Below are 19774 nucleotides of genomic sequence, written 5' to 3' on the forward strand. Positions count from 1 at the left end.
ATAAATCCACGGTTATTTGGGTTGTTTTCATGAAGTTGGTCACTGCCCTCAGGAATGCACACCCAAACAGTTAGGTTGGCGTAATGGTTTCTTTCCTTGCCTTGTGTATCTCTAGGACCCTGGTTCAAATCCCACAAGGGCACTATGAGGACTGGGTTTTCAGAACAGCACATCCAACCATTCGGAATGGCGTAATGGTGTTATTCATCGCCGTATACTAGGGCTCGAATCCCACCAGGGGGCCACTATATGTGGACTGGGTTTTCAGTCTCTATATATGAAGGTCTTCTGTTCGGTTCATTCTCTCCTCTCTCATAATACAAACATGAAACTTATTTCCTTGTCTTCTCACAATTTAGTGTATGGCGTGTAAGTAGCCTATACAAATCTCACCTTTTCTAAGAATACTGGGCTCCATAGAATCAATTGATCAATCAATCAATCAATAAAACTAGACACGGGTTTGCATTATGACCAATAACGTGGTGGGTTTGTTCGTGTACGCGGCGCTGAGGCCAGGTGTCCGTGTTTAGGTAAATACCTACGGGAGACCGGAACTTGCAAGAAAACACAAATCCGCTTTGGGAGAAAAAAAGACATTATCGAATCGACGAAGGTTACACATTGAATCATATTATGGGAATATTTTCAAGCAATGGAGTTAAGGCACTGGACACTTTTGGTAATTAATAAAAAATAACTGTTGGCATAAAAAATTACTTGGTACAATTGCAATGGAAAGCTTTTGATGGTATAAAACATTGTGGGAAATAGCTCCTTCTGAAGTAACATGTTTTTTTGTAGAAAAAGGTAGTTTCTCAATCACTTAACTGAAGCCTTTTATATGCATCCGAAAGCACATAAAGTTGTGCAACAAGGGTGTTTTCTTGATTCATAACTCTCTTGCAACTCCGATGACCAATAGAGCAAACAATTTCACAGATTTGTTTTTGTATGCATATTTTTGGATACACCAAGTGAGAATACTGGTCTGTAACAGCTGTTATACCTAAGGTGTCCACTGCCTTTAAGGCGATGGGCACCATCAACGCAACATCTCAACCAATACAACATTTCAACATAGGATCATTATTTGTTTTAGAATCAAAGGTTATTGCTCCTTGCAAGATAAACACTCATCACATTAACCCAAGAGGACCCCACTCTGCATGAGGCTCACTGCCGCAAAGTTTTGTGACCTTTCCTAAATATTTTCGGATCGTAAACCTTACAACAACAAAAAACACGAACAAGAAAAGGCGATGTACTGTCTCCATGGAAACTTTGAAATGTTTACTGCATTACAATAGTTATTATTTCAATATGATAGCAAACAAATTTGCACGGGCCCCCTCTGTAAACGTACATTGTTGTTTGTGTATTATAAAACGAACAAAAAATGAGCCTAAAATGTATCACGTTACAATATTTTATTTTTTATGACGAGATTACAACATGGCCGGAAAAGGTCGCAATCTTGATAATTAATTTCATTTTGTATGTTACATTTTGTTAAATATTATCGTTCTGAAAGGTGAAACCATAAAGTACAAAGTTGATACCCATTTCAAAAAGTCCGCTTTTTGGCAATTACTCAAAATAATGGTTAGCATAAACACTTGGAAAGCTGTTGATAGTATTAAACATGAGAAATGGCTCCCTCAAAAGTAACGTAACCGGGGGTTTTTTCCAGAAAAAAAAATTTAAACAGTCTCTGTGTAACTTCGATGACCTTATGAGTAAAACATTTCACAGATTTATTAATTTATGCATTATATTGTGATATACCGAAGATTCCCACCGTGCCTTTAAAAGGTGATTTACAGCAACATATATTCAGTTGTTGATTTGAAGTCAATGACAAAGTTTTTATGCTGACAATTATTTTGAGTAAACCAAAATAGTGTCCAGGGCCTTTAATAATATAGGCCTACATCCCTGAGCTATATCCTAAAATGTTTCAATACACCATGGAGATAAAACACTCGACTATGCCCCCCCCCCCCCCCCCCCCCACCTTACGCTCACCCTCCCTCGGTCGCCAAGCCCCTGGGGCGGGTAAGATACCGAACGTCGCGAGTGATCGGACGCCACAAATTCAGGCATGGGGCTCTTCGCAGTTTTTTTGACGCCATAATTCTCATATCGATTGGAATAGATACATTTTTTAACTGTCCAGAGAATCAGTTTCACAGTACAGAGAAAGGAAATACAATTTGTTCATGATGTGAAGTGTCATGAAAACAATCTTTTTCGTACGAATTACTTTTATTCCCATCTGCAACTTTGACAATGGAGATTATTGGTAATTGTCAAAGACCGTGATTTGTTTTTGTATGCATATGTTGGGATACAACAAATAATAATACTGCAGTGTTATAACTTGGTGTATCCAAACATATGCATAAAAGAAACAAATCTGGGAAAACTTTTACTCAATTGGTTATTTGATGACTTTCTGTCGATTTATTATCAATACGGGGAAAGTCTGTTTTGTAGATTCAGTGCGCTTTGCATTTATTTGTATTGTCAACACATACTTTAAAGAGAAATGTGGAGTTTCATTAAGGCCCCAGATCTGGAAACAAGCTTTGAAAGTCATTACATTTCACGATTGAGAAGTTTTTGATCGAGTGTATTGCATTCCTTGAGAAGTTGGAATATAAGTCAAGGACATTTCTCTGTTAAGAGCTTCCTATAATGAGTATTCGTTAGTCGTAGTGTATAGACCTTTATCATGGTGCAGCCATCTGAATTTCTCCCATTGATATAATTGTTACCAAACCGAGGCTGGGAGAACAAACAGTCTGGTTCCTATTTTCAAAATGATTACTGCATTCATTATTGTTATTCGATACGAGGAACATGACCAAGATTGAGGATGCATGACTAAGGTCTATACTCTCAAAGATTGGGTTTTAGAGGGCGTGTCCCCTCTCCCCTTCGATAGGGGGAACATCTGAAAGAGGAAGGGTTTGAACAGCGTGTCAGATTGAGAACAATAAGGGGGGAGGTAACTACCCAAGTGCCAACATCACACCCCGTTTAGCAACTAGATCAGCAAAACAGCCCCAGACACAATGCTATTGAATCTACACATAAAACAAACACGCGACATTTATGTGATTCTGAGCCTTGTTTGTATTAATATTTGATTTGTTCCACAGTCACTATGCTAGTTTTCAATTGTAGAGTTACGTGACAAGACACCAAGAATATTCAAATAGAAAACCAAGCATGCTCCCCTTCTGCGTTTCAAAACCAAACATGATTTGTTTATTAGTTCGAGATGGTTCGAGCATGGATGTGTATGGTTCGAGCATAGAAAAGGATCTCCTTTCTCTTTGGTTCGACGAGCGGCGTTCTTCAACCCGACCGAGTTACCACGTGACTTTTACCTCTCACTGACGTCACTGCACGTACTTTATCCCCCAAGCAAAAGTGTTGGGTTTCCAAAATGCCCTGGAAGATTCGCAGCAGGGTATATCCGGGAGAGTGACATAGCATCAGAGCATCTCCTCACCCCCATGTACCCGTACTACCCAATTGCTAACATCACGCCCTGTTTAGCAACTCGATCACAGTGAAGATACCCCCAGACACAACGCAGCCGTCCGCTGTCTGGACTCGACCGGCTACGGTCAAACCAACACACAGTGGTATCCCGAGACGGTCGTAATTGGAATCTGGTCGAACACGGCCAAGGTTGATATTATTATAAGCGATGATTAAAGGGACTGCAGCCGACTGCAGCGCTAGGATTACTCCTATCTCGAGTTAAGACGGGTAACTCGTCCTAAACTTAGGATGGGTTCAATGCGTCCTAACGTCTATGGATTCGGAACTTAACTTAACAAGTACTAAAATCTAATCTAAAATGAGGCTTGACACGTTTTGGTAATATTTTCAAATGCCAGTATTCTCACTTGGTGTATTCCACCATATGCATAGAATAAGAAACCTGTGAAAACTCGGCTCAATTGTTCATCGAACTTGCAAGAGAATACTGACAGAAAAAGACATCCTTGTTGCACAAATTGTTATGTTTTCAGATGTATATCAAAGGCTTCAGCTGAAGTCCTTTATTATTTGAGTAAGTGACAAGTTACACCTTTCTACGTTATTTCAGAGAGGGAACCGTTTCTCACAAAATACATTTACCAACAGCTCTCCATTATTTTTTACAAAGTAAGTTTACATGCTAACAATTATTTTTAGTATTTACCAATAGTTTCCAGTGCCTTTAATATAAAATATCATAGAAAAGCATCAACTGTACAAAAGTCCTTTGACCGGAGCTTTCCGCAGACGTGTAATTAATCAACTTTGATAACTGCCACAATTAATTATCAAAGGCAATTTGAAGATGACACCTGACTGATCATGAGAAGACACGTCTGTCTTTGACAATTTCCACCTTCAGCAAAAGAGTCTTTTCTAAACAACGGCTGTGGGGAGCCGGTTCTCGTTCGGGTAACCTGGGCCAGCTGGAGTAGGACAAACGAAGCCTGACCGCAAAGCCTAAGCTTGGTTTGGAAAATACACACCGGGTAAACTATTAATTTGCCCGATGATAATGTAGACCTCTAATTATACTAGTCTGTCAAGCAGGAAGAATTATAAACATGGACATTGATCCATTGTTTACAGTCGGTGCAAGTAGTAAGCTCTGTTTTTTATTTTTTATTTTTTTTATTAGGTAGAACATAGCCCTTTCTCTATGGGTAGACCTACCCCATTGTTGTCTGAGTACATAAAGCGGAGGGAGAGCCCATCAATCAACCGAGTACCGGTTGTACTCGCTGACTAGAACCATCTCTGGGTTCTGTTTGGGGCCATTCAAAATATTTAATGTTTAAATGTATCGATTTTTTTCCCCGATATTTTCGGAGGGTAGGTCAAAACAAATATCTGAAAATCTATCTAAATTCAGTTTTGGTTAATATACAATAATGTAAAAATATATGTTAACAAACGAAAAAGAAAAGGGAAAATATACAGCTCGCAAAGATCCTTATTATCCACCCGTAAAAAGCAACTGAAAACTATATTGGGACTACGTGATTGGTGCCACTTTGTTTGTTAAAATTACTGAGGAATTTCTGCAAAGAAAAATGACTAACACCTTTAAGTTAAAAAGAGATAGGGTGCAAACAACCGTAATTAAAAAATATAATGAAATTCCGCAAATACTATGGTCTTACACCTTTAAGTCAAAAAGCTGTTTAGTCAGACATGATTTAAGGCTTGATAATGTCGCGCATCATCACATTACATCATTGAAGGGATTATTGAGCATGCGCAATTAAAACTCTTCGGGGATACCCCATTCTAATCTGTGGCTCAACGCGAAGTGCGCCAAATTCAGCACAGGGTGCCCCCAATTCCTAATATATCTTTCCAGCATACTTTCATTTCAAAAACTGAATGTTAAAAAAATGACCTTCGAGTCATAATCTCATGGTTACTGGTACAGTATGCTAAAGATACATAGCAGTTAATTAACGGCTTGAATAGTCTCCAAAAATGTAGGGGGTAGGACACGCCCTTTTTTAAACCCAGCTCAATAATGTCCCATTAAAAAAGACCTCCACACACACAGTAAAATTTGTTTAATTTAGGGAAAATGGCTCGTTGCAATCCAATATACATGGGTTTCACCTCGGTAGGCACACAGTATTACACCCAGCCTTTTAATGAGCTTCTGTCACCCGGCTTGTTTCAAATAATTGATATACTATAAACCGCTAACTTTAATAACAAGTGACTCAGTATTCTAGGCACGTTGGGTAGTAATAAATGCTAGGATCAAATGACAGGTGCATTATACCTTGTAGTATTAAGGAAGCAATGCAATACAAGTATAAACCGGAGATAGTGGCCTGATTTAAACATGTTTGTCAGGTAAAATTGCATATTTTCCATCAATGCTTAAATTATGACAGAATAAATCATTTTTTTAAAGGCGCACTATTTACGAATCATTGGAGACTCAAATAACGTATACTGCATATTATTTTGTGAATCACCAAAGTGCTGATATTTTGAGGTATAACAAGAACAAAGACCTTAAAGAAACTGGGCACTATTGGTAATTGTCAAAGACTAGTCTTACCTTTGGTGTATTACAATATATGCATAAAATAACAACAACTAATATAGGGAGACCGCCAACATATTATGTTGGCGGTCTCTCCTTTAGTCAAAATCTTTGTGGTTTATTTTGAAATATTAATGATAATAATATTCGATTTGCATACCCCCCTAACATAAACTTATCTCTAAGCGATTTACAAATAACTCAAATAAGTAACCTGTTAAATTATGTACAAGTTGGCTGAAAGATTAACACACAAGTAAGGTAATTAATGCGGTATAGAAAAGAGGTGTGTTTTCCATCCACTATCTCAGTGTGCGTCTTTACAAAGGGCACTGCACTGAAAAACTGGGGTGTTAAGTTGATTCTCTTGGTATCCATTATGTGACAGTGGGCACTATTGGTAATTACTCAAAATAATTATTATCATAAAACCTTTCTTGATTACGAGTAATGGGGAGAGGTTGATATTATAAAACATTGTGAGAAACAGCTCCCTCTCAAGTGACGTAGTTTTCGAGAAAGAAGTAATTTTCCACGAATTTTATTTCGAGACCTCAGATTTAGAATTCGAGGTCTCGAAATCAAGCATCTGAAAGCACACAACTTCGTTTGACCATGGTGTGCCAAGGGTATTTTTTTTCTTTCATTAATATCTCGCAGCTTCGACGACCGATTAAGCTCAAATTTCCACAGATTTTTTTTATTTTATGCATGTATGTTGAGGTACACCAACTGTAAAGACTGGTCTTTGACAATTACCAATAGTGTCCAGTGTCTTTAATCAACGATACAGTAATGGGGATAAATATTATATTACCATGTTGGTGTTGTCACATCTAGATACCAGGAATAATGTTTTAATACCCCAGTTTTAGCAGTGTGCAGACTGTTTGACTTGCTTCAGTTTTGATGAAAGTTACATTGACTATAATAATACAGTTCGGGCAATCATATGGCTTGGGGTAGGAAGGCGATACAATCTACTAGCTCAACTCAAGTTCAATTAATACTCCTCGCAGTTTCAATAAAAAGAATCATGCATAGCCAGTCGAGCTGCCTTTTTAGCACCCCACACATTCTCAAATATGCACTTTGTACCACAAACAATTTCTTGGAGCACCCCAGTCTCTAGAATTTCCTTTTTGAGTCCTTTTATTTTACATGTGTCCTTTGTGTCCAGAAGGTAGTGAATAATATGAGAGCACCCGTCATAAATTACAATTTCAGGTGATATTGTCAACAACAACAAAAAAACCGCCAAAAATAACGTCCCTCGTGAATCAAAGTGTCACATTTTTATTCAGTCAGGAATTGATCCCACTTGCATGAAAGGTCACTTTTGGTTTGTCCCCACGTAAGCAAATTGAACTGATTTGATCCCCTTATTTCTGGATCACCTAGTAGTGTATTGAACTCAATGCAGGCTGATGATATCAAATAAAACTATGTGCATCGCAATGCACTTAAAACATAACCATGTAAAGGCACTGGAGCACCTTTGGTAATTGTCAAATACCAGTATTCTCACTTGGTGTATCCCTACACATGCATAACAATTACAAATGTGGAAATTTTGACTCAATTGGTTATCGAAGTTGCAAGAGAATGATAAATGAAAAAAACACCCATGTTGCACAAATGTGGGTGCTTTCAGATGCCTAAAAAAGCTTCCGGCGTGAAGTCGTTGAATATTGAGTGAGAAATTACATCTCTCAAAAAAAACTACGTTGCTTGAGAGGGAGCCGTTTTCACAATGTGTTATACTATCAACAGCTCTCTATTACTCGTTACCACTTCAGTAATTTTGAGAAATTACCAATAGTATCATGCCTTTAACCTATAAGACATAAACAGCGGAAACCATACGAGCAACTTACCGTAGGCCTACGTATCAGTATTCAAAAACTTCACGGTGCTCTTTCCTACTGGGACTAAGGCGACTGCCCCTTACAACTCACAAAAAAAAATACAAAAAACACGGCTATTTCCCCTGGCTATACTGTCTTGTGAAGTTAAACACCTTATGATAACACTAGTGACTTGATACTTTGAAAAGAAATTACAAATGCATTATATCAGCAGTGTTGCAACTGCCCGATACGGTCCGCCTCAGTGAGTAGAATATGAAGAGGGAGGTTGGAGGGGGGGGGATGCCCTGATGTGAAAGCCACGGTACCACTAACATTGACCCATAGTACCACTAATATTTTAGGTAGAGGTTGACTTGAAAGGGTGTCAAGTAAACTCTGAAACAGTTGAGACTTGCTTAGAAAATGGTCTCCCAGTAAGTTCCTGAGCAATATGGTTTACATCTTATGACATATCGTGTGGTGATAACTAGATTTACCCGCATCCACGGAGAACTCGCATTTCACGGTATAACATAGTATGGTTAGCAGTGTGAAATAATCAAATCTTACCTCATATCTGTAGCCGTCCCTGAGCTCCTCATTATCCCCAGCCGGTGCCATCTCGGAATCAACTAAGACTGAAACTAAGATACGGTTTATTTGGAGATTCTATAACACACACGACTAAAAAGTATCAATCATAATTCGGAGTCCGTGTGTCGCGTTTTTGGCATTTTTCATATAAAAAACCGAGCCAGCCGTTGCGAGTCGTACGCCCTGTGTGCACTGGAGTCTCACAGTCCCTTGCTGCGTCGGACCCACAGAGCGTAACCATGACGTGCGTGGTGAAAATCCCGTGTCGGTTCCAGGTATAACCGAAGGCGTCACATGTGCGAGTACTATAACAAACCTTTGTATAGTAGTCGGTGCTGTGTTAAAGATATGATTTATATAATTTTCTTTCCTATTTCCACCCTTTCTTAATCGGCCCTCTATCCGTGTGTAGTGGACCATAAACAGACATTAAAAGTTTCACACCCAGAGCGCTAGTTCATACGCGGTACCAGTCGACTGCACGGGCTGTCAACCCAGCTGAAAGTATAACCCTACCACCATCAGATGACAGGCTGAATCTGGGCGGTCCGTCAAAGCATGGTCAAAGCCAGGGGTAGTGCCTTTAGTCGCCACATATCACCTAAGTATCACACCTGGTATGTGACTCTAGCAGCCTTAATCATTGCTCGGGACCAGTGGAGCATTGTAGCATGACAAACGTCCATAGTATAGAACCTTCAGGGAGTAGAATAACATATGTTTGTATATCGATGGGTTTGTACTTGGTTTGTACTGCTGTTCATCAGACACACTTTGAACCACACGACTTTATACACTGCTGCCTAGACTGGTCCCCGTCCAGTATTGATGCAGTTCCTTGGTCTATGGTCGAACCAGCTGATCTTGGGCTGTCATCGCTGAGGATATAGTGCCACGTGACTATTTTGCAGACTATTTTTACCTTCCTACGAAGCATTTATTTTTTATCACAATAATGTTAATGGCAAAGAGGAAGGAGCATGTGCCAAATGGCGAGTGAGTTGTGTAAAAGTTGGTCTCAGATATAAAAATGGCTCTCCAAGTGTGCGATCGTAATATTTGCTTCGCAATTGACTTTTTAGAAAGCAGACAAACCAAATCGATCGATCATTTTATTATGGCATAATATAAATTACCGTGTTGGGTTGTGTGCCAGGGCAATGCCTGGATGTCAAATTGTTGACAAAAGCATATTTCAACAGTGGTTAGGGACTACGGTTCTGAATAATATTTTCAACAGTGAATATAGGACCTACAGTCATACAAAATTGTATGGTTGTTCTGAAATATATTTTCAACAGTGGGTAGGGCACAGTTGAACAATATTGTACGGGTGTTCTGAATGATAGTTTTAGCAGTTTATTAGGGCATGCAATTATACAATATTGTATGGTCGTCTGAATGATAATTTCAACGGTGGGTAGGGCCTGAATTTGTACAATATTGTATGGTTGTCGAATGGGCTTGAATGTTCATCTGCCTTAAAAACGTAAATAACGTTTTAAAAAAAAACTTGTTTGCTCAGTCTAGTCCTAAATGCCAACGCAACCCCGCCCTCTTCCGAGGGTGCGACACAAACTAACGTTTTACATTTTCAAAATGAAACTTTCAACTCAAAGTGTGATGTGGAATCCAAAGGTTTTCTTTATAATTTAAAACATTGGCACATTGGTTCTTTATTGTGGGAGTCGTTGTCAAGATCTTATTAAGTAAGGTTGTTTACGTAGAAAACAAAAGGAAAATGTGGGAAGTTTGGATGACAATTTCGCAAGTTCGTGGTGGGGTTTTTTTGTGACTAGTGGAAGCCGACAAGTTAGTGGTTTCGCAATTGTGTCAAGTATCCTGTGTATGAGATCCTGATAAATAACACACAACAGAGTATTGGAGAGTGACTGACGAATGAGGAAATTAACAATTGTCACCATTGACCCATTTATATTCAAAATAACATTTAAATTTATGCCACATTTCCCGCTGTATTCTCCGAGAATTCATGGAAAAAGAAATAAAGTTGAGCTTCCACACGTGTCAGGTTGCCTTCTGTTTGTGCATAGTGTCCCATTTTCACAATCTCACCGGGCTCTACCGAAAAAAATTCAGTGCGACAAACTCATTGATCCTCTGATACGGAGCTCTGGAGGTGCCATCCGACATGTTGAGATCTTGACATAATTGTCTCTGGATGACGACATCCTAAACGCAATTAAGTCTTCATACCGATAATTATGTTGGGATATCGATATCCTAAAATGAGGTTGTCGTCTTGCTGTGTTATTAATTTATCTCGACATGACGACATCCTAAAAGTAGGATGTCGTCATCCGGAGATGTCAGGATCTCAAAATGTCGGAGGCACTTCGAGAGCTCCGTACTCTGTAGAATCGTGAAGATATGGTATGATACCTCCAAGTCGGAGGGAAAGAATGTCTATAAATAACACAATCCTATATAAAGAGTGGGCGGCTGTTGCCCCTGATCATGACTGTGACCTGAATTAGTTTCAATCAAGAAAAGGGTCACATGTAGATAGGTTTCGGGGGCTTCTTTGTAATACGCGACGGCACGGTGCCTTTAAAAGGATAAGCTAATTATTAAAAAAAGGAAATGGTACCCCCTTTCAGATTTTCCCATTAAAAAGGTGGCAAAGACGAGAAGAGGTCGATCTTCAGTTTCTCATCCTTGCGTCGTGCGTCGTCGTGCGAGTAAAAACAAGAAGGTGTTATTTTCACAATGCATGATATACATTTTTAGATAATAAGAAGAGAGTCTGTTATGAATCTGCCATGTGAACGTGACGTGCATTGAGTTTACAACCTATCAAATTATGTCCGGAGTAAGGTTTAATATTCCAATGATTATACAAACAGCGGGAGATGGTTCGCCGTCTGAGAGGCGCAGTTCCCATTGACTGGGGTCGTGGTGTATGTACAGGGAACCCGAGCAGGGATGTCGCTGCGAGTTTAGGGCTCTTGGGTTAGAGGGTATCGCAAAGGTCGTTGTGCTTTGGAAAACTAAAACACCAATACCAACACCGATTTGCAGCTGTGTTTTTAGTGTCTGCGAGCTCGGGAAAATATAAAACCCGTGTCCTACATTTTCTAATTGAAATAATGAGGGAATGACACGAAAACAAGGTCAGGATCGAGATTGAAAGGTTAAGGCAAGTATGCTGACAAAATTCACGATCCCTTGGAAGGCGCGAAGTGATTTTTGACATTGAATTTTGATAATGGAGGTTTGCTTTAAAGGATTCGGGTACTTTTTCAAAATGTCCACAGATTTACATTAAACTAACAGGGTTTGAAGATAATGATAGTGAAAAGCTTCCCTTCGAATGTTACTAAGGTTGTGTAGTTTTTGAGATATGAGTAAAACAAGTCACAGAATCATTTTGGTCTCATGAGACCAAAATGATTTTAGCATGTAAAATCCCCTTAACCAGTTATGATATTGTACCAAAACCATAGCATAACTGGTTAATACGTTTTTACATGCTAAAACTGTAATGAGACGAAAATTATTACTTGTACTCATTTCTCAAAAACTACAGCACCTCAGTAAGTAAAATTTCAAGGGAAGCTTTCTATCATAATCTACAAACTGTGTAAGTTTAATGTAAATCTGTTGACATTGTGTTTTTTGTTAGGAGAAAAGTACATATACCCTTTAAAGGCGCTGGACACGTATGGTAATTGTTAGAGACCAGTATTCCCACCTGGTGTATCCCTATGCATTTACAACAAATCTGTGGAAATTTTGGTTCAATTGACCATCGAAATTCCAAGAGAATAATGAAAGAAAAAACACCCTTGTTGCACAAATTGTCCTGCCTTCAGATGCCTAATAAGATGCTTCAAGCCTGAAGTCTTTTAGTATTGAGTGACAGGATAATTACCTCTTTCTCAAAAACTACAGAGAGAACTGTTTTCTCACAATGTTTTACATTATCACCGACATTTCTCTATTGCTCGTTACCAAGTAAGGTTTTTTGCTAACAATTATTTTGATTGAGCAATAACGGTGTCCAGTGCCTTTATATGAACTGTACCTTGCTAGTAATTACGGGGTGGCGTAAAGTGGGCACTTATTGAGGAGTAGGGGTAAAATGGGGTTAGGATGGGGTTAAGTACAACGTTGATATTTCTGTCGCCATTGTGGAGGATGAACACCACCCTGTGCATTTAATTGGGTTCGGCGATTTGGCGCAAAGTAGTAAATGGAGGAGGGTGGGCTTTTGATGGAATGCCCAGCACGAATGTTTTTAATGCATTGCCGTTTGTACAGCTGTTATATTATTTTCCAGACCCTTGTTGGTCATGCTGAGGAATCGGAACCTCAGATTTATTGATTGAGTTTTTATTATTTTTTGAAACACAAATAAATGTACATTGTTTACTTTGCTTATGAACTCTTATCTTGCTCTAAACCCTTCTCGATTATCGTAATTTTTTTCGATAATCAATAAAGCACAAGTTTATTTTGATCAGCAATTGGTCATAGCTACCGTAACGTCACCCGCACATAACATCCTCCATGAAGAAAATGTTTGTTGCTTTATCCACTATTTCGCTCAGCAATAGTGGGGAGCCAATGCTCGATACTTTCTGGTGATTACTGCTGAGAAAGATTGTTTTGCTCTCAATACGTTTTTGACTCCGTTTGTCTGTTTCGTTTCCCCCGGGCTCACTTGACACAATTATGGCAGAAGTTCCGTTACTGTATAAAAATCAATAAATTGGTTTACCCACCATCAATATTTTTCTCAAAATTGAGGCTTGACATTCTGGTTTCTTAATAATGGAAACAAGAACTACAAATACATATGCACTGTAAAAAACCCAAAATACTAATCTCTCTCTCTCTCTCTCTCTCTCTCTCTCGGCATCCTAATCTTACATGTAACAACCAATTCCTCAAACTCTTATTTTTTCGCATTTTTTAAATTAGTTTACCATGCCGTAAAGGTGCAAGGCCAATAATTATTTGGTCATTTCTGAACGTCACGGCGGCTCAAGTTATAAAGCCAGTAGGTCATCTGTCGGTAGCTTACAAGATTACAATAATTGGGTCACCTGTCCCCAGGCTTCTCGGATCAATTCAAAGGAGCAGCAAATCACTTGCTACATTCCAAACCGAGAACAGTCCCTTTTTTGAAACTCAAAAACACCTCTATACTTACTTGATTACGATGACTTCAAAGCGATCGTCCAGAGCCCTTTTATTTGATTGTTCTTAATCCACAGTTCGATCAAAGAGTCTAAATCTAAAGCCTTGTTGTCATATAGAAGTCATGACCAAAACTTGTAAAAATAGAAAATATATATTCGTCATCCGGAACAATTCAAAGGAACAAGTCACTTTTTACATTCCAAAACGTAAACTTTAAAACCCAAACACACCTCTCCACTGACTTTGATTACGATAACACCTTTAAGCTATTGTCCATGGCCATTTCAATTGATTGTTCTGAGTCCACACATCAGTTCGAAAGCCTTGTTGTCATCTAGAAGTCATGATCAAAACTTGCAAAAATAGAACATTTCATCCGGGACAATCAAAAGGAACAAGCCACTTGCTACATTCCAAAACGTGAACTTTGAAAATCAAAAACACCTCTCCACTGCGATGACAACTTAAAGCTATTGTGCACAGCATTTCGTTTGATTGTGTTGAATCAACAGTTCTATATCATTTTGAGTAAAACCATGGTAAAACCAACTTGCTACATTGCAAAACGTTAACAGGGCCCTTTTTTAAAACTCGATTATCACCTCTCTACCGCATTGATTACGACGATAACTTCAAAGCTATTGTCTAGAGCCTGTCATTTTTTATTATTCTGAGTCCACAGCTCGATCAATAACCTCTGAAACCTTGTTGTCACCTAAAAGTCATTATCAAGAGCCTTAAATAGAAATACATTCATATTGCATAAAAACGTATACCATTGTGTTTCCTATAATATAGCAAGACGTATGTCATTCACCTTCAACTTTGACTGGCCTTCAAGCGTTTCCCCTCCACACTGTGCAATGTCATGGGGTCTTTGTATAAAGAAAGGAACATTTTTACCAAGGGCATTTGTTCCTCGCATGCAGGCAATTATGTCTTGTGCCAAGTTGGATAAACATCATGAAGGCGGTCAGGGAATCCCATTAGAAAGGGAAGGAGAAAAGTGAAGGAGAAAAGTAGAAGGATACAACTTTAATGTTATTTATGATCACAAACTAGTCCATATGAACGACAATACAAACACGAATTCCGACGAAGACAAGTCAAATTGTAAAGGCATTGGACACTATTGGTGATTACTCAAAATATTTATTAGCATAAAACCTTTCTTGGTGACGAGTAATGGGGAGAGGTTGATGGTATAAAACATTGTGAGAAAGAAGTAATTTTCCACGAATTTGATTTCGAGACCTCAGATTTAGAACTTGAGGTCTCGAAATCAACCATCTAAACGCACACAACTTCGTGTGACAAGGGTGTTTTTTTCTTTCATTATTATCTCACATTTTTGATGACCGATTGAGCTCAAATTTTCACAGGTTTGTTATTTTATGCATATGTTGAGATACAGCAACTGTGAAGGCTAGTCCTTGACATTTACCAATAGTGTCCACTGCCTTTAAATTTGAATTATAAATGCCTATTCTGTATTGTCAGACTATTTTATCGCTTGTAGAAAATAGAGATACCAACATTATTGTATGTTGATTTATACTCTAGTTTGCTCATGATCATTCATCAGAGAGTTTGCCCTTTCTTAAATATTCACTTTAAAAGAAATCGATCACAACTAAAATTATTCAAGAATTGTGTTACTTTGAAACGTTAAGTATATACGGAACAAAAACAACGACCCTCGTTGAAGTTTGGCCTTTGGGTAAGAAAAACTTGAGATAATTCTGCAGTGAGGAACGTTACAATGATAGACCACGGAAGTCTCGCGCGTACTCGTAGTTGACGCGGGAAGTTAACGAATTCGCGTACTTTAACGGATCACAATTTCGAATACGCAAAGACTTGCACATTATTGGTGTATTGACACTTTAATACGGATCACAAATAAATTAAAACTGTTAAAGCTAGTCAAATCACATCCACGCAATGCTCCATATTTTTGCCCAATGTTTGGTTTACATGTGCGTGTATTTAAGACGATGTCTCAACTTAAAGGCAGTGGACAGTGGACACTATTGGTAATTACTCAAAATATTATTAGCATAAAACCTTACTTGCACGAGTATAATGGGGAGAGGTTGGTAGTATAAATTTAAACATTGTGAGAAACGGATCCCGCTCTGAAGTGACGTAGTTTCCGAGAAAGAAGTATTCCGCGGATTTGATTTCGAGACCTCAGATTTAGAATTTGAGGTCTCGAAACCAAGCATCTGAAAGCACACAACTTCGTGCGACAATGTATTTTTTGTTTCTTTATTAATATCTCGCAACTTCAATGACCAATTGGAGCTCAAATTTTCACATGTTTGTTATGTTATGCATATGTTGAGACACACTGAGTGAGAAGACTGGCCTTTGACAATTACCAATAGTGTCCAGTGTCTACAAATACGGATCACAAATAAATTACAAAATTTAAACTAAAAGCTATAGTCATATCACATCGACGCAATGTTCACATGTATACGTGTGAGGCGATGTCTCAACTAGTATTGTTGGACAATATTTATCAAGGGACCCTGGACACTCAAAAAAAATTTGTTGTCCTTTCACACGAGGTAAATTTTGTAAAATTTCACAACCATGCTACAATTTAGCAAGGGACCCTAGCTAAATAGCTTTCGTATGAGAGTTACATCTCAACAAGATCTCACCAAATCCTGTCAAACGGTTCAAAGAATCCGAGACCTCGAGTTATAACCAAGTCAAACCTAACCTTGGATTATTATTCTAAGGAGCTCAACAAAATACAAAAAGATACAAATGATTACCCAATAACTCATGGTGTCCACTTTGATTGACGGAGAAGGCCACAAAGAACCAGGCAATAAATCACCTTGTTAAAAAAGCTACAGGTGCAAAGGTTTGGCATTCAATATTTAACTGACTAGTTGTAGTTCAAGGGAACAAAATGAAAGAATGAATAATTTCAAATCAATACTTTTGTCTTTATAATTATCTTGTTATTTTTTTTTATTTTTTTTTTCCCGAACTTAGTAGCATAACTGCAGTTATGTTTGTTGGAGCTAACGATTTGGGCCATTTGTTTACGTTAAAGGCAGTGGACACCCAAAATAAGTTTTAGCATAAAAACTTACTACGAGTAATGGAGAGCTGTTGAAAGTATAAAACGTTGTGAGAAACGTCTCCCTCTGAAGTAACGTTGTTTCGAAGAAGTAATTTCCTATACGAATTTGATTTCGAGACCTCAGAATTAGATTTTGAGGTCTCGAAATCAAGCATCTGAAGCACACAACTTTGAGTGACAAGGTTTTTTTTTTTATAGTTGTCTCGAAACTTCGACGATCAATTGAGCTCAAATGTTCACAGGCTTGTTATTTTATGCTAGTGTTGATGAGAGAGATACACCAAGTGAGAAGACTGGTCTTTGACAATACCAAAGGCTGGTGTCCAGTGTCTTTTCAGGAAAATTAATTTGCCTAGTTTCCAAATAAATACACCGTTAAAACAACCTGTGGAATTTGTTTCTATTCGATGACTGCTTATGATTGTTAACATCAGTAAAGCTTTCTTAATATCGAAAATATAAACATGTTTCCATCTATCGCCTGTGCTTTGTCTCTATAAAAAACAATGTGTAGTTAAAACAAAATCATCAAAAGTGACATTTTTCGTTCGTCTATTGGATTGATGCTAATTAATTGACGTACTTCTTGAAAGGCGCTCTGAGCAACGGAACTGCGACTGTCACTGTCACTCAATGTAAACATTTAACTCATACAAGTTAAAAGTAACAACGTCTGATTTTTATTGAAAGTTCAAACACCGGCCCTTCTGAGATCGCTAGAAGTCAACACTGACACATTGAATTTATTGTAGATGCAATAATAATATGCCTCCCCTGATGCCAATCGAATTATGGTTTAAAGGGTCTATGTACTTTTTCCTAACAAAAAACACAATGTCCACAGATTTACATTAAACTTACACAGTTTGAAGATTATGATAGTAGAAAGGTTCCCTTGAAATTGTACTTACTAAGGTGCTGTAGTTTTTGAGAAATGAGTAAAAGTAGTAATTTTCATCTCAGTTTTAGAATGTAAAAACGTATTAACCAGTTATGCTATGGTTTTGGTGTAATATCATAACTGGTTAAGGGGATTTTACATGCTAAAATAATGTTTGTCTCATGAGAGCAAAATTATTTTGTGACTTGTTTAACTCATTTCTCAAAAACTACACAACCTTAGTTAGTAATATTTGAAGGGAAACTTTCCACTATCATTATCTTCAAACCCTGTAAGTTTATTGCAAATCTGTGGACATTTTTAAAAAGTACCCAAATCCTTTAAAGGTCTTGGCAAATTTTGTTTGTTGAAGGATATTATTTTTTTAGAACGTTTCCTGGAGAAACATGACACAAAATAATAATTACAATTGCTACGTTACTCCCAACCACAACAGCCACAGAGCATTGTCCGTCACCACAGTAACTCAACTCTGTGTTTCCGTTAAAGGCATCGGACAACATTGGTAAGGTCAAAGACCAGTATTCTCACTTCGTGTATCCCAACAGTAGACCTAATGCATAAAATAACAAACCTGTACAAATTTTTGCTCATTTTGGGGGTCATCGAAGTAGAAAAAGAAAACAGAAAAACAAATTGCCATTGTTGCACAACTTTGTAAGCTTTCAGATGTTAAAAGATGCTTTAGGTGAAGTATTTTGAGCGAGAAATTACCTCTTTCTCAAAAACTACGTTACTTCATAGGGAGACGTTCCTCAGCTTGTTTTACTATTAACATTTCTCCCAATGCTCGTTACCAGAGGAGTTTTTATGCAAACAATAATTATTGGAGTATTGCCATTAGTGTTCAGTGCCTTAATAATAGCATTATAATGCCCCCCTTACATTTCGACACGCCCACAGCTGCTCGCCCAGGCCACTGACACAGTTTTCAACCCGCTGTTATTAGAGGTGGGCGTGTCGACACTTAAGGTGGGGGCAATGTAATGCTTTTAGGCACTGGACACCAATGGTAATACTTCATCATATGATTGGATTTGGATGATTTATGATTAGATTTTCAACTTGAGCTTATTGGAGCATGACCAAAAATATGGAACATGGATAATCGTGAGTTAGCGTCAATCCATAAAATGCATTGGGAGTAAAATTAACTGATACCTTTCTTCGCAAGGGCAGGTGATCCTTAAAGGCACTGTACACTATTGGTAATTGTCAAAGACCAGTCTCCTCACTTTGTGTATCTCTACATAGTATGCATAAAATAACAAACCTGTTAAATTTTTAGCTCAATTCTTAGAAGTTGCGAGATAATAATGAAAGAAAAGAAAAAACCTTGTCACACGAAGTTGTGTGCTTTCAGATGCTTGATTTCGAGACCTCACATTCTAAATCTGAGGTCTCAAATCAAACACGTGGAAAATTACTTCTTTGTTGAAAACTACGTTACTTCAGAGGGAGCCGTTTCTCATAGTGTTTTATACTATCAAGAGCTCCCATTACTTGTTACCAAGTGAGGTTTTATGCTAATAATTATCTTGAGTAATAATTATCAATATTGTCCACTGCCTTTAAAGAGCACCTATTCAATTCAATTCAATTCAATTCAATTCAATTCAATTCAAACACACATTCCATACTTACTTCCCTCAAAATATTGACAAGCAGTTTTTATTTATAAGATTTTAATAAATTCCGAGGTAAAGGCCTATATAAGAACATAGATTTGTAAAATTTAAAAGTTGTTGAAGTCGAGACTGATAGTTAATTTACCTACGTACCTCCACTTACATGCCACAGGACCCAAAAGTAAGTAAAGGTTTAAGAATTTTATGAGATTTTACAATATTAATTATTTTATTGAACAATAATAAATAGTCTAGCGTTGATTACTTTAATCGGGCTGCTTGGTGGGGGGATGAGTCTAGTTTTGTTACTTACCAAATTGCGCATGCAGCTTTTATAAGGTAACTCAGTGCCTGATTAATGTTGTCCTCCTCGGTCAATTAAACAGGAGACCACAGGTTTCATTATTCAATCATGAAAGTTGATTT

The 19774-nt window shown here is 37.9% G+C and overlaps 1 protein-coding gene across 1 annotated transcript in view; it reads right to left on the reverse strand.

Annotated features, from left to right (window-relative positions):
• Positions 1–9280, reverse strand: part of LOC139937504 (uncharacterized) — a 47942-nt gene extending 38662 nt beyond the window's left edge. The window contains exon 1 of the mRNA XM_071932665.1: positions 8521–9280. Coding sequence (XP_071788766.1) covers positions 8521–8571 — 51 coding nt within the window. The 5' untranslated portion in view covers positions 8572–9280. The remainder of the gene's footprint in view (positions 1–8520) is intronic.
• Positions 9281–19774: the final 10494 nt, after the last annotated feature.

Source organism: Asterias amurensis, chromosome 5 (assembly GCF_032118995.1).
Source record: "Asterias amurensis chromosome 5, ASM3211899v1".
In the NCBI taxonomy this organism is placed as follows: Eukaryota; Metazoa; Echinodermata; class Asteroidea; order Forcipulatida; family Asteriidae; genus Asterias; species Asterias amurensis.